The 15,189-nt window shown below is 43.4% G+C and overlaps 1 protein-coding gene across 1 annotated transcript; it reads left to right on the top strand.

Moving 5' to 3' along the window:
• The first annotated feature begins 357 nt into the window (after window positions 1-357).
• Window positions 358-10,963, top strand: LOC122773223 (extracellular calcium-sensing receptor-like). The gene is made up of 9 exons (XM_044031732.1): window positions 358-611; window positions 688-982; window positions 1,146-1,232; window positions 1,431-1,700; window positions 1,950-2,156; window positions 2,233-2,508; window positions 7,359-7,586; window positions 8,696-8,819; window positions 8,898-10,963. Exons 1-9 carry the CDS (start codon window positions 364-366, stop codon window positions 9,806-9,808), a joined length of 2,646 nt encoding a protein of 881 aa, XP_043887667.1. The 5' UTR covers window positions 358-363; the 3' UTR covers window positions 9,809-10,963.
• The last annotated feature ends 4,226 nt before the right edge of the window (window positions 10,964-15,189 follow it).

The following is a 15,189-nucleotide window of genomic DNA, read 5'->3' as shown; positions in this document are numbered from 1 at the left end:
TTTTGATGTTTACTTAAATTGTTGAAGGACAGAGCAAACTTATCAGGTTTATTACAAACAAAAACATAGTTGCTCAATAATATAAATGGCTGTTATTACAGATATTATGAAGTGTAGATTCACAACATTATCATTATTATTATTATTATTAGTATTTTTATTATTATTATACACTTTTTTATTGATTTCATTAATTCATTTACAAAACATCTTTGTGTGACTAAAAATACTGGATAACAACAAGTGAAAGATAAAACAAAAGTATATGTAAATGACACATGACGTTGCTGAGGACCTGCCCCTACTCCTTGTTATTCTGCCCTGATAGGTGATGTGCAAGAATAAGTTGAACTCAGTAAAGGGATGAACCAGAGCAAAGTCATGAGGGCATTTTTAGAAAACACCTTGCTCTCACTGATGTTGTATTCCTGCTTTTCCTCTGATGTGTCCTCTCTTTATTCCTCCTCTTGTCAGTTACAGGAACAGTTTCATCTAAATGGGATGCACAAAACTGGAGATGTGATTCTTGGTGGACTTTTTGCAATCAACTTCTTTTCTGATGATCTTAGCCTGACTTTTACCTCTAAGCCACAGCTGCCTCCCTGCTATGGGTGAGTCTGACAGTATCTGTAGGTGTCTAACAGACTGCATAACATATTTTGAAAAATAAACGTGTTATATTCTTAGTTTTGATGTTCGAGGATTTAGACAGGCTCAGTCCATGGCCTTTGCTATTGACGAGATCAACAACAAGTCCAGCCTGCTGCCTAATGTGACTCTGGGATACAGTCTGTATGATAACTGCTTTCAACTAGGAATTGGATTTCGTGCAGCACTGTCCTTAGTCAGTGGTCAAGAAGAGCAAGTTACATTAGAGGAGAACTGTGTAGGAACTCCTCCAGTCCTAGGGATTGTGGGAGATACTACCTCTTCCAATTCTATAGCCATTTCTACAGTCTTAGGTTTGTACAGAGTGCCTCTGGTAAGTTTTTAATTATTTCAATTCAATCATAATTGTCATTAAATTGATACATAATTTAATTCAATGTCTGAAACTACATTAATGTTTGACAGTTGACCAATCTACCATAAATGTTTTAAGAAAAAACATTTTTTCATAATACAGTATGTGAATTTTTTTGCAGGTGAGTTATTTTGCCACATGTTCCTGCCTGACTGACAGACACAAGTTTCCATCTTTTTTTAGGACGATCCCAAGTGATGCTTTTCAGGTGAAAGTCTATCTAAAAAAATGAAAAGAGTGTGTCACCAGTCATTTATATTTATCATTGACAGAGTTGTGTGGTGTCACATATTCAACACTTAAAGACAGTGATTAAACATGAGTCTTTGATGAACCTGTTTAACAGGATTTCTAGTAAAGATGATTCCAGCCTGTGCACTAATCCCTCTGCTCTGTGTCCACATAGGTGAATGCTATGATTCAGATTCTAAAACACTTTGATTGGACTTGGACAGGTCTGATCATCAGTGATGATGATTATGGAGTCCATGCTGCCCGATCCTTTCACTCTGATCTGGGTCCAGCTGGTGGAGGTTGTCTGGCTTACACTGAGATTTTGCCCTGGGGTGATGACCCTGCTGAAGTGAGGAGAATAGTGGATGTGATGAGGAAATCTACAGCTCGAGTGGTGATTGTGTTTGCACATAAGAGTCGCACGATTAACTTCATGAAAGAGGTCAGTCATGAAATAGATATGTACCAAAAACATTTTAGCCTTGGAAAAAGAAATTTCATTACTAATGTTTCACCTTTAAATAGTTGAAGCTGTTTTAGATTAAAATTGATTACCAGGACAAATTTAAATTTGTCTGTAATCCAACACAGGTTTGTGAATGACACTGTGGAATTTTTTTTTTTACATTTTGCTTTCCTCGTATTGAATGAATTGAGTGAATTTATAAACTTGTCATAATACAATGTAAAGGTGGTGAGACAAAAAGTGACAGGCCTGCAGTGGATTGCCAGTGAAGCCTGGTCATCAGCTGCTGTGCTTCAGACTCCTCACTTCATGCCATACCTGGGTGGAACACTGGGCATCTCCATCCGTCGAGGAGAAATACCAGGACTCAGAGACTTCCTGTTACAAACACGTCCTGATCTACATCACAACAACACTGATGGAAAAAGCATGGTGAGAATTTCCCTCTGATTTGATATTTGTAAGAATAATATACTGGCATTCCTTTAAAAAGTTAACTACATTGCAGGTGAATCAGTTTTGGGAACACACATTTCAGTGTAGATTTGCACCACCTCCAGCGGGTTGGGTGGAAGCTGGAGGAGAATTATGCACTGGACAGGAAGTTATAGAGAATGTGGAGAATGAATTGGTGGATGTTTCAAACCTCAGACCAGAGTATAATGTGTATAAGGCTGTGTACACTCTGGCGTATGCTCTTGATGACATGCTGCAGTGTGAGCCAGGGAGAGGACCTTTCAGCAACAACACCTGTGCTCATTTACAAAGACTGGAGCCATGGCAGGTGAGATATCACTTTTCACTTAACTCTTAATTTCACTTAATCCTTTGTATTTCTTTGAGAGTTTAATGACGTGTATGGAAATATTAGGAGTGATGTGCCTTAAGAGAAAATGCTTTCATAACGCTAAAGATAGATGTTTATTTCAAGGTACTTCTGTGTTCACAAATATTAACAAGGACTGCACACAAGGTATCGGGTATCAGAAACACAACTTGAACATGCAATAAAAATCCAAGGTTTTGGCAGGAAGTGGGAATCTGAAATGAGGAGATTTGAGCGACATAATATGAAACAGGAAATGACGTTAAAAATATGCAACAAAATCTAACCATCAGGATGAAATATGAAGTTTCCTTATAGTTAAAGTCCATGTAAAGTCTCTTCTCACTGATAAAAGTGTGCTACTAACCACCTTGCCAAATTTAAATGATAAAAGTGTAAAGATTAGGTCTAAAATCATGTAAAATTCAGCAACAATTGCTCTTAGATGGTTGGGGTGTGTTCACTGGATGAGCTGAACATGCAGTTACACACACATTCTGGACTATTCATTTGAATCAGGACAAAAGTTTTTCAGTTTTTGTACCTAAAGTCTCTATAAGTCCATGTCTGCTGACTGCTACACACATTATGGTCTACTCAATTAAATGCAGCACCTGCTGCCTCACAGCAGGAGACTGCTCTTCTTTCTGTTCATCTCTACTTTACATTACATTACATTACATGTCATTTAGCAGACACTTTTATCCAAAGTGACTTACAATAAGTGCATTTAAACATTTGGGTAAAAACAAGAGCTAGAAGTAAGTAAGAGCTTCAAGTAAGCCAAACTAAAGTGCTAGTCATAAGTGGGATGTATAAGCAAGAGTTTTTTTGGGTTTTTTGTCGTCGTCTTAGTCGACGGTAGAGTCGAAATAAATGTGTTTTTAGTCGGCGGCGGAAAATGCTGTCCGGGTGTCTATGGGGAGCTTGTTCCACCATTTGGGAGCTAGGACAGCGAACAGTCTTGAGTTCTGTGAATGCCTTTGTGATCCTCTTAGTGAGGGGGCAGCAAGCCGGTTTGCCAATGCAAAGTGGAGGGGGGCGGTCTGGGGTGTAGGTTTTGATCATGTCCTGGATGTAGATGACTTTATTTCCTAATCCTCAGAAATTTTAATTAGATTACAGCTTTTCTTTGTTTTCACTAGTAAACAATAAACTGATTGTATGTTTTTATATTGTTAAGCTATTTAAGAAGGAGTTATGAAATTATGGTTCCTGTGCATCATGGAGCCATAATTTTAGACACGCCCAAAAATACCTGAACAGAAGATGAAAGAGAAAACTTTTTTATGCTTTACTCTATTATACTTATTTCCAGATTTTGTAAGCCACAATTGTCTATAGGGTCATTAAATAACATACTAAATAGATATAATTTCCATTTGTACCCTTGTTTTCAATTTGAATTAAGATAAGATAAGATAACTTTTTATTTATCTCACAGTGGACAGAAAACGGCGTTACAGCAGCTCAACAATAGATAAGAAACAAACAAATAAACAATATACAAGTAAGTAATACAAGTAAGAAAGAAATTATTTACATATATATAAATATAAATATACATATGTAATAAGGTGCAGTTTCTCTCAATAGTAAAAATATACAATGAATGTAAACATGGCGTTATGGCAGACCAAAAATGAAACATGATTACAACAGGGACATAAACATTGTTATAATATTTATACACTGTTGTTGTAGAGTCGTACTGCAGTTGGAATGAATGACCTGCGGAGGCGCTCTGTCCTGCACTTAGGGTGCATCAGTCTCTGACTGAAGGAGCTGCATAAGGCCCCAACACTCTCGTGTAGAGGGTGTGAGGTGTCCATGATGGCCGGTAGTTTGGCCAGGGTCCTCCTCTCATGGATGACCTGAATGGAGTCCAAAGGACAGCCACAGACCGAGCCGGCTATCTTTATGATTCGGTTCAGTCTGTTTTTTGTCCCGCACAGAACACCCCCCTCCCCAACACACCACAGCAAACAGGGCTACTGACGCGATCACAGTGTCATAGAATGTCCTCAGTAGTTTCCTGCACACCCCAAAGGAACGCAGTCTCCGCAGGAGATACAGACGGCACTGACCCCTCTTGTAGAGTGAGTCAGTGTTGTCAGACCAGTCCAGTTTGTTGTTTAGGTGAACACCCAGGTACTTGTATGTCCTCACCCTCTCGATGTCCAGTCCCGACCCCACCCCCCCGACACACACCCCACGATATCGGTGTCGTTTCAGAACTTTTGGAGGTGGCAACTGTCTGTGGAGTACCTGAAGTTTGAGGTGTACAGGGTGAAGAGGAAGGGGGAGAGCACTGTGCCTTGGGGGGCTCCCGTACTGCAGACCACCATGTCGTGATCCATGCAACCAGCCGGTCGCTGACACCTGCTCTCTCCGTCTTCACCCTGAGTAGTGATGGTTGTATGGTATTAAAGGCACTGGAAAAGACGAAGAAAGTAATCCTCACGCTGTGCCCTCCAGGTGGGACAGGGATCTCTGCAGTAGGTAGATGATGGCATCATCCACCCCGATGCCAGGCTGGTACGCAAACTTCAGAGGGTCCTTGCTTGGGCTCACCAGAGGGTGGAGGTGATTGAGGATTATCCTCTCCAGTGCCTTCATCAGGTGTGATGTCAGGGCCACAGGTCTGAAGTGGTTGAGCTCCTTGTGGTGCGATGTCTTGGGGACGGGGACCACACAAGAAGTCTTCCACAATGTGGGGACATTCTCCAGAATCAGACTCATGTTGAATAGGTTGCAGACAACCTTGCAGAGCTGGTCTGCACAGTCCATGAGGAGTCTGGGGCTGATGCCATCAGGACCCGTGGCTTTCCTTGGGTTTATTTTCCTCAGCTGTGCTCTCACCTCCTCCACCACCGCCGTGATAGTGAAGGGAGGAGTGGGGGGCAGCAGAGATGGGGGTGATGGTGAGGGGCCCAGAGGTATTGGTGATGGTGACGGGGAGGGGGACAGGAAGATAAGGGGAGCTGGGTGTTATCAGGTCAGTGCACAGGCCGGAGGGGGAGGGGGTGTGAGTGGCGTTGAATCTATTGAAAAACAGATTCAGGTTGTTGGCCCAGTCTTTGTCTTCAAGAGCAGGGTCCCTCATCCTGACCTTGCTCTGCCCCGACATGGCTTTAAGTCCCCTCCAGACCTCCTTGGCGTTGTTCTGCTGCAGGTGGTCTTCCATCTGCTTCCTGTAGTTGGCCTTGCACTCCCTGGTCTTCCTTCTCAGGTCCTCAGTTCCTCTCGGTCTCCAGATCTGAAGGCTCTCCTCTTTTCCAGCAGCAGAGCTCTCATTTCTGAAGTCACCCAGGGCTTGTTGTTGGAGTAACACCGCACCATCTTGGTGGGTACGTAGGTCTCCTCACTGAAGTTCAGGTAATCTGTGAAGCATCCCAGGACACCGTTGAAGCCACCATTATCCTGTGGGTCACAGACATGGTGTCGAAACATTACATTACATTAAATGTCATTTAGCAGACGCTTTTATCCAAAGCGACTTACAATGGAATTAAGTACAATCAGCCAGGGGTGGGATCGAACTTGCGACCCTACCCTTCGCACACAGGGTAGGGTCTTAACCACTGAGCCACTCCACCCCCTAGAAACAGTCCCTGAGCACTTCACTCGTCTCCTAAGACCACAGCTTCACACTTCTTTTGGTGGGGGGAAGTTGTTTCACCATGGGAGTGTAAACAGGACGGAGGTGGACGAGGTTGTGGTCTGAACGACCCAGCGGGGGGAGGGGGGAGGAGGTTTGTTTGCATACAGCAGGTCCAGGGTTTTATTGTCTATGGTGGGGCAGTCCACGTATTGATGAAAGTTGGGGAGAGTGGCAGACAGGGAAACGTGGTTAAAATCCCCGGAGATGATGAAAAAGGCTTGGGGGTTGGCTGTCTGTAGCTGCGACACAACACCGCATAGAAGCTTGCAGGCAGCAGCGGCATTGGCCAAGGGAGGGATGTACACAGTCAAAGCAATAACATGTGAAAACTCAATGTCCCTTGTACACAGCTGCTCCTTCACGTGAATGTGTCCAGGGTGGCACCACTTGTTGTTGACAAACATCGCCAATCCTCCGTCCTTCTTCTTACCACTCTCCTGTGTGTCTCTGTCGGCTCTCGCGAGTTGAAAACCATCCAGCTGTACCAGTGAGTCCGGGGTGAGATCGGTCAGCCAGGTCTCCGTGAAATGAATGAGACTGCACTCACGGTACTCCCGCTGTAGCCTTGTTAGCGCCGCCAGCTCTTCCAACTTGTTTTAGAGATACCGCACGTTCCACATGACAACAGATGGAAGGCATGGTTTGTACCGTCTTCTCCTTTCACAACGTTTAACTCCGACTCTACATCCCCTCCGTCTCCTCCGAAGTTCTGCGGGGATGTCCAGTCTCTCCTCGGGTGTTAACCTAGCATTGCTAAGCGCTAACAGCTGATCTCGGGTGTAAACAACAGCACCGTGTCTGAGTGTGTTCGCAACAGTTCGTAACAGAAGTCTCACCAGCGTCACGTGGAGGGTTGGACGTACACCAGATCGACTACTGAACATAAATAAACAATAAAAAAAGCGCTAGAAGTGCACATAGTTCACTTCTAGTTGGAAGAAAGTACGGAACTGCTGCAACAGGCTGCCACTCAGGCGGCGCCATCTTAGAGCTTATTTAACACTCTTCAAATTACTTTTAAGTCACCATGCAAATGTTATATGAGAACATTTGGAACCTGTTTTTCAGCTGAGGCAAACGACTACTGCACTAATTGTAATCGTCTTTCTTGTTTTCCTTATATGTCTGATTCTCATATCCAAAGCTTGTGTATTACTTGGAAAAAGTCAACTTCACAACAACATTTGGTGATCAAGTATCATTTGATGACAATGGGGATGCCTTACCTATATATGACATTATGAACTGGGTGTGGCTCCCTGATGGAAAAACTAAAGTTCAGAGAGTGGGTGAGGTTAAGAGGTCAGCCTTCAAAGGTGAAGAACTCACACTGGATGAAGACACAATCTTCTGGAACTTTGAGTCCAAACTGGTAACTTCATAATTGTATTACAATTATTATCTTTTTGGGGTAGATATGCATGTTTCCCCTAAGTCCACAGAGATTTGCTATGGTCCATCTAATGTGAATGTGAAAATCCACCCATGTGCGTGATGGTACTGGCAAATCCTTCATGAACATCCTCATCCTCATCTACTTTTTTTGACAGTATGCACCAAATGCTCAATCTCCATGTAACACAACTCTTTCCAGTGTAGTGGTGGGACCCTGTTGTTTTGGCTGAAGAAGAAAAAAATAACCATGGACTCTTGTCTGAAGATATGCAAAGATATTTGTTGACCACTGTACATCCCATCACTCAAGAATACAATATTATAAACATAGGGCTACACATACTGTACATTTGAACACAAGATTACACAGACCATTTTTTTGTGAATGGAACCTCTGCCAGACAAAGCAAAGATGGACAGCTAGTTAACAGTGAGTGAAGTGCTCCAATAATCTTTACGGGTGTAACTTTTCTTCTGTTTATTGGAGATGTTGTTATTAATAAGGAACATAAGGAAAACAAGTCCCACAGGACAGCCATTTCTATGACATTAAGCAAAACAAACTGTCCAGCTTTGGTGTTGGGCAGCTCCTTTGTCCATATTTGTTGACTCTGAATAATGGTTAAGTACTTTCTCTTCCTCTTTCAAAAAAACAGCATCTGCGTCTGTAGAATATGGTAGCAGGGGTCTTGCAATTAACTCATTAACTTTATATGTGAGTCGAGTATGCTGAGAATTAGGAAACATTGTGTCAAGGAGGATGCACAGCTTTCTTCTCTGGGCAGCAGAATGTGACAATGGAATGTACCATCTTCCTTCCTTCGATCAGATAATGTGATGGTAGGAGGTAAGAGGTCACGTAAAAAGCTGGGTCAACACCTCACTCTGCACTCAACTCCCCATCAACACCTGGACATGGAGGTGGTACTGTTCAGTCAAGCATGATGGTGGTGTTATGTACAAACACCACCATCCACAAGATCACTTTTCAATTTTCAAAACAACTTTCTCTGTGGACACAGAATATGGACAAGTATGGAGGAGCCCTCATAAGATACAATAACAGACTGATATTTCTCCACATAGCCTCCTCGGTCAGTGTGCAGTGAGAGTTGTCCTCCAGGTACCCGCATGGCCAGAAAGAAGGGGGAACCTGAGTGTTGTTTTGACTGTGTCCCTTGTTCTGAGGGAAAGATCAGCAATACAACTGGTGAGTGTAAAGTTTTAAACACTACAGTTCAGAGATGATGTACAAACATGTATCCCATCACTTTCCCTCTTTTCTCAGACTCCATGGATTGCACCAGCTGTTCAGAAGATTTCTGGTCCAGCCCCCAGCGTGACCACTGTGTTCCTAAGAAAACAGAGTTCCTCTCCTACCATGAGCCTCTGGGTATCTGCTTGACAACCACCTCACTGTTGGGAACATTTATCTGTGTTGTTGTTCTGGGCATCTTCATCCATCATCACAGCACACCTATAGTTCGTGCCAACAATTCAGAACTTAGTTTTCTTCTCTTGGTGTCACTCAAATTGTGTTTCTTGTGTTCGTTGCTCTTCATTGGACGACCCAAATTATGGACTTGCCAACTTAGACATGCAGCATTTGGCATCAGCTTTGTGCTTTGTGTCTCATGTATCCTGGTGAAAACCATGGTGGTTCTGGCTGTGTTCAGGGCCTCCAAACCAGGAGGTGAGTCCAGTCTCAAGTGGTTTGGTGCTGTGCAGCAGAGAGGCACAGTTCTGGTTCTGACTTCTGTTCAAGCAGCGATCTGCACTGCCTGGCTTGTCTCTTCTTCACCAGTGCCTCATAAAAACACTCACTATCACAGTGACAAGATAGTTTATGAGTGTGCAGTTGGGTCCACTGTTGGTTTTGCAGTTTTACTTGGTTATATTGGTTTACTGGCTGTCCTCAGTTGTTTGTTAGCTTTTCTAGCAAGGAATCTTCCAGACAGTTTCAATGAGGCCAAACTCATCACTTTCAGCATGTTGATCTTCTGTGCAGTGTGGGTGGCCTTTGTCCCTGCTTACATCAACTCTCCAGGCAAATATGCAGATGCAGTGGAGGTATTTGCCATCCTGGCCTCCAGTTTTGGCCTCTTGGTGGCACTGTTTGGTCCCAAATGTTATATAATCCTGTTCAGACCAGAAAGAAACACAAAGAAAGCCATCATGGGTCGTGGCACCACAAAGTAAAACTGTCAGCACAGCTGTTTCTCTATCCTCTGTATTTTAGAATTGAGTGGTAATGTTAAGATCCTAATAGATGCAATAAAAAAGTAGATAAAAAAGCAAATCATTTTCTTTTATTTTTCGATAACAGCTCATTTTTTACAATAGAGCTCTGGTAGCTGATGTCAAAAAAAGCAAGGTAACGCCCCCTGGCAGGGTACGACACGGTTCACCTCTTTTGACGTAAATACAAGTGTTGGGGATCAGCTCATTGAAGATGGAGTTGCATGCATCTTGGGTGGAGACCACATGGCCCTTTGCTTAAGGACAAAGAGGGTCATAAAACTCAGTCTCTAAAGATCCCTTATCTTCCACACATCAGTGGGAAACCCACCTCCTTCTTTCTCTTCTCTTCTCCATCTCTCCGGAGGACACATGCTCCTCTGCTCTCCCCTGCCCTTCTGGGTGCAGGGAGGACACAGACATCAGCTCTTCAACTGAAGACCCTTCAGCACAGAGCTCAACAAGCAGCATGGGAATCCTCTCTGCTGATCTTCGAGCAGGCCTGCTCATAGCAGCCTGCTATCCTCCCATTCGAGGCAGTGACACCAGAGCCTGCCTAAGGATCAACCAAGGATCAACCAAGGATCCAGAGCCAGGTTAGCTCCAACTAGCTAACTTTGTAAGGGGGAACCTGAGCCACAGACACCAGAAACACAGTCAACCATCTACCGTTCCTGGACCAACAGACCATCTTTCCAGGACTTGATAAAGTAACTGGGCCTAGCATAGCATCACACTACTTGGCTAAGCATAGATGAAATGTTGTATTGAGTTTGCTTGCTCACACATAGTGTTGTTGCCATGTCTAGATTTAGGTTAATATGATGTTAGTAATGTCCATGCTTCTTAGCTTTCAGCTCTAGATGTGTTTACAAAACTGGTTAACAAAGAAACACAGCAGCCATGCGGTCAAGAAGCCATCTTTGATTCCGCCATCTTGTTGTAGTTTCTTTGACAACCGCCATCTTGATTTGTAGTCTACCTATAGCTGACTTGACCATTTGACCTGTACACACACAGACCCGCTCTCTCTCTTTTTTACACACACACTGTCACATTTAATAGATATTGTTGTTTCAAGCTTTGATGTCTTTTTAATAAATTATTTCTAAAATATACAGTCTGGTCTGATTGACTGGGCTGACGTGAATGACGGGGCGGTAACGTATTGTGTCACTTCCTTTTCTTCCACTGTGTGTCTCCTGCACTCTAACTGAACAAACACTTGTTTTATTACCAATACTAGTACTAAGACTAATACTTTCACCCGCTACTTTTGCTTAAACTCTATTGTTTACGTAGATCACATACGGTGTTTCTTTCTTTGCTAGCGTAAAGTTAGCTTAGCAGTGATGGCTTCCCCCTCTCCCTCTCCTTCCCCTGCTCTCTCCTGTGTTGTGTGCCACATGTTTAGCTACTCCTCTGCATCCTTTAGCAATAAAAGTACTTGTAAAAAGTGTAGCTTACTGTCTAGGGTGGAGGTGAGGCCTCGTGAGGTAGAAACTCTGCTCCGCACCATAGAAGCTAAATCAGTTAGCCAGTCCCTGTATTTGGTGCGGACCACATTGCATTAGCTCCCTCAGTAGCTCCCATGCAGCCGGGAGACAAACAGGGCAGCTGGGTGACTGTCCGCAATAAGAGGCGTAGTGTTAAGCCTAAGGTGACTCTGTCCACCACTCTCTGTCCACCACCAACCTGTTCACACCTCAACCAAGTTTTCCCCTCTCAGCACCACACAGACTGAGAAACCAACTCTGGTAATTGGTGACTCCATCCTGAGGAACGTGAAAATAGCGACGCCAGCGACCACAGTCAGGTGTTTTTCTGGGCGGGCGACATAGAGTGTTATCTGAAACTGCTGGCTACAGCTAATCATAACTTCAGTAAAGTTATTATTCACGTCGGCAGTAATGACACCCTTATTATGCCAATCTGAGGTCACAAAAGTTAATGTTGAGTCTGTGTGTAGGTACGCACAATCTATGTCTGACAGCATAATCTTCTCTGGTCCTTTGCCCAATGTAACCAGTGATGACATGTATAGCCGCATGTCGTCATTCAATCGCTGGCTGTCGAGTTGGTGTCCAGAAAACCACAGATAACTTTTTAGATAACTGGCAAACCTTCTGGGGGAAACCTGGTTTCATGAGGAGAGACGTCATCCATCCCACTTTGGATGGAGCAGCTCTCTTATCTAGCAGCTTAGGGCATTTTATTAGAAACCCATGACAATCCAGAGTTGAGACCAGGACTCAGAGTTGCAGTCTTTCATGCTTCTCTGTGCTTCTTTTTGAGCAGTCACCAATTAAAAACCCCATAGAGACTGTGTCTATCCCTCGACCTAGTAAAAACTAAAGTAAATAAATCAAATACAAACAGAAGAGGAGTTTGACATTCTAACTTAATAAAGATTAATACCAACAATAAAATACAGTCAAATAATACCACTTTTAAATGAGGACTATTAAATATATGGTCACTTTCCTCAAAATCTGTTTTATGATCTAATTTCTGACAATTGTATTGATTTATTCTGTGTAACTGAAACTTGGTTACATGAAGAAGATTACGTTAGTCTAAATGAGTCAACTCCACCCACTCATGCTAATACCCAGAGTCCTAGAAGTTCAGGCCGAGGAGGAGGAGTAGCAGCCATTTTTAATACTAGATTATTAATCAATCCCAAGCCCAAACCAGGATATTCATCGTTTGAAAGCCTTATTCTTAATCTATCCCATTCTAGTTGGAAAACACAGAAACCAGTTTATTGTCCACCTGCACCTTATTCAGAGTTCCTATCAGAGTTCTCTGAGTTCTTATCTGAGTTAGTGCTTAAGACAGATGAAATCATAATTGTAGGGGATTTCAGATGTTGACCGTGATAGTCTTAGCTGCACATTTAACTCGCTGTTGGAATCAATTGGTTTTATTCAACACGTTAATAAACCAACTCATTGCCTTAGTCACAACCTTGATCTGGTTTTAACTTATGTTATTGATATTGATAACTTAAACATAGTTCCTCAAAACCCTCTTCTTCCTGATCATTATTACTCACATTTGATTGTACAATAATGAACTACAATAACATAAATAAGAAATACAGCTACAGCCGGTGCCTGTCTGATAATAATATTAATACATTAAAAAAATAATTAAAAATGCTGCAGCACGAGTTCTGACAGGAACTAGAAAGAGAGACCACATAACTCCAGTGTTAGCTTCTCTACATTGGCTCCCCGTACAGTTTAGAATTAAATTTAAAATCCTCCTCCTCACCTACAAAGCACTTAATGGTCAGGCCCCTTCATACCTGAAAGACCTTGTCTTACCTTATCACCCTAACAGACCACTTAGGTCGCAAAATACAGGTTTACTTGTGGTTCCCGGATTCTGTAAGAGCAGAATGGGAGGCAGAGCCTTCAGTTACCAGGCTCCTCTCCTGTGGAACCAGCTCTCAATGATAGTTCGGGAGGCGGACACTCTCTCTGTATTTAAAGTTAGACTTAAAACTTTCCTTTTTGATAAAGCTTATAGTTAGAGCTGATTCAGGGAAACCCAGACCATCTCTTAGTTATGCTACTATAGACCTAGACTGCTGGAGGATTTTCCTGTGGTGCACGCACATTCACTCTCTCACCCTCAGGGTATGAATGTGACTATTTATATGTCATTAACCTTGTCTCTTTCTCTCCCTAGTTCGTGTCTTTCCTTCCTTCCCTCTCTCTCCCTCTCTCTCTGTATTCTCATCTTGCAGGTTGCGGGATCAAGATCCAGTTTTCAAGGCTACCCATATCATATATATCATTACTATTATTATTGTGCTATAAATAAAAGTCAATATCATTGACTGTATAAACTTGTGACTTGATAAAGTTGTGCCCCTGGTCTCTCAATCTCTTCTGTCTCTACCTCATCTCCCTCTTGTCCTTTCTCTCCCCCCTTTCTGTCCCCCACCTATCCACTGTCCCCCATTTTCCTTTCATCCCGACCGGTCGAGGCAGATGACTGCACATCTCTGAGCCTGGTTCTGTCAGAGATTTCTTCCTGTTAAGAGGGAGTTTTTTCTCTCCACTGATGCCTAGTGCTTGCTCATTGTGTGAACTGTTGGGGTTCTCTGCTCTTGGCTTGTGCCATTACGCACTTTGTGCATTATTTCACCCCACACTTCAAACTCTGTCGTTATGTAAGTCATCCTTTTTTAAATACAGAGAAAAGGGAATTTGAGCATGACAAACCATTACCTTGCAAGTACCCAAGTTTATCAATTGTATTGAATTGAATTGAATTGAATTGAATTGAATTGAATTGAATTGAATTGAATTGAATGACTTTATTCCTCCCCCAGGGGGGAAACACACATTCACAACAGCTCAGTTAAGAAAATGAGAATAGAATAAAAATGTAAAATTTCAAAAAATAAAAAGTAAAAAAGATAAAATTTACACTCTAATATAGAGTAGTATCAGGGGTAAGTAGGAAAGTGAGTGGACATTTACGAAGAGTTAAATATCCGAACGGCAGTGGGGATGAAGGACTTTCACTAGTGCTCCGTCCTACACTGAGGGTGCCGGAGCCTGCCGCTGAAGGAGCTGCCAACCTCCTCCATAGTCAGGTGCAGTGGGTGGAGTGTGTTCTATATGATGGAGGACAGTCTAGATAACGTCCTCCTCTGTCCCACCGATTCCAGCGAGCAGCCCAGGACAGAGCCGGCCCTCCTGACCAGCCTGTTCAGTTTCTTTCTGTCCCAGTCTGTGCTGCCCGCTCCCCAGCAAACCACAGCATAGTGGATGGCAGAGGCCACCACAGAGTCATAGAAAGTCCGGAGTAGAGGTCTGCACACTCCGAAGGACCTCAGTCTCCTCAGGAGGTGGAGGCGACTTTGACCCTTTTTGTAGAGGGTGTCGATGTGAGTGGTCCAGTTCAGTTTATTATTGAGGTGAACACCCAGGTACTTAAAGTTATCCACCAGCTCAATGTCCGAGCCCTGGATGCTCACCGGTGGGTGTGGTGGGGTCTTTTTCCAGAAGTCGATCACCATCTCCCTCGTCCTTCCGGTTTTCAAGCACAAGAACTTGCTCTCACACCAGTCCACGAAGTCCTTGATGACCGACCTGTACTCCAGCTCGTCCCCCTCAGACACACAGCCAACAACAAAGCCACTCTGTCTTTCCGACCGGGCTCAAAGAACCTGAAACCGGACTCTCTGTCCGAAAGTTTGCACCAGAGCAAGCTAACCATGAACCCAAGCCCATCTTGCCTGCCAGTTGTTTTGTGTCTGTCCTTACCTGGGAGATAGAGGGCAAAGGGCAGCGGCTGAAGGTGTCTCTGTTCCCCCCGGT

The sequence above is a fragment of the Solea senegalensis genome, linkage group LG8, assembly GCF_019176455.1.
Source record: "Solea senegalensis isolate Sse05_10M linkage group LG8, IFAPA_SoseM_1, whole genome shotgun sequence".
NCBI lineage: Eukaryota > Metazoa > Chordata > Actinopteri > Pleuronectiformes > Soleidae > Solea > Solea senegalensis.
Note: the sequence above shows the minus strand (reverse complement) of the source record. Positions and strands in the feature narration are given on the sequence as shown.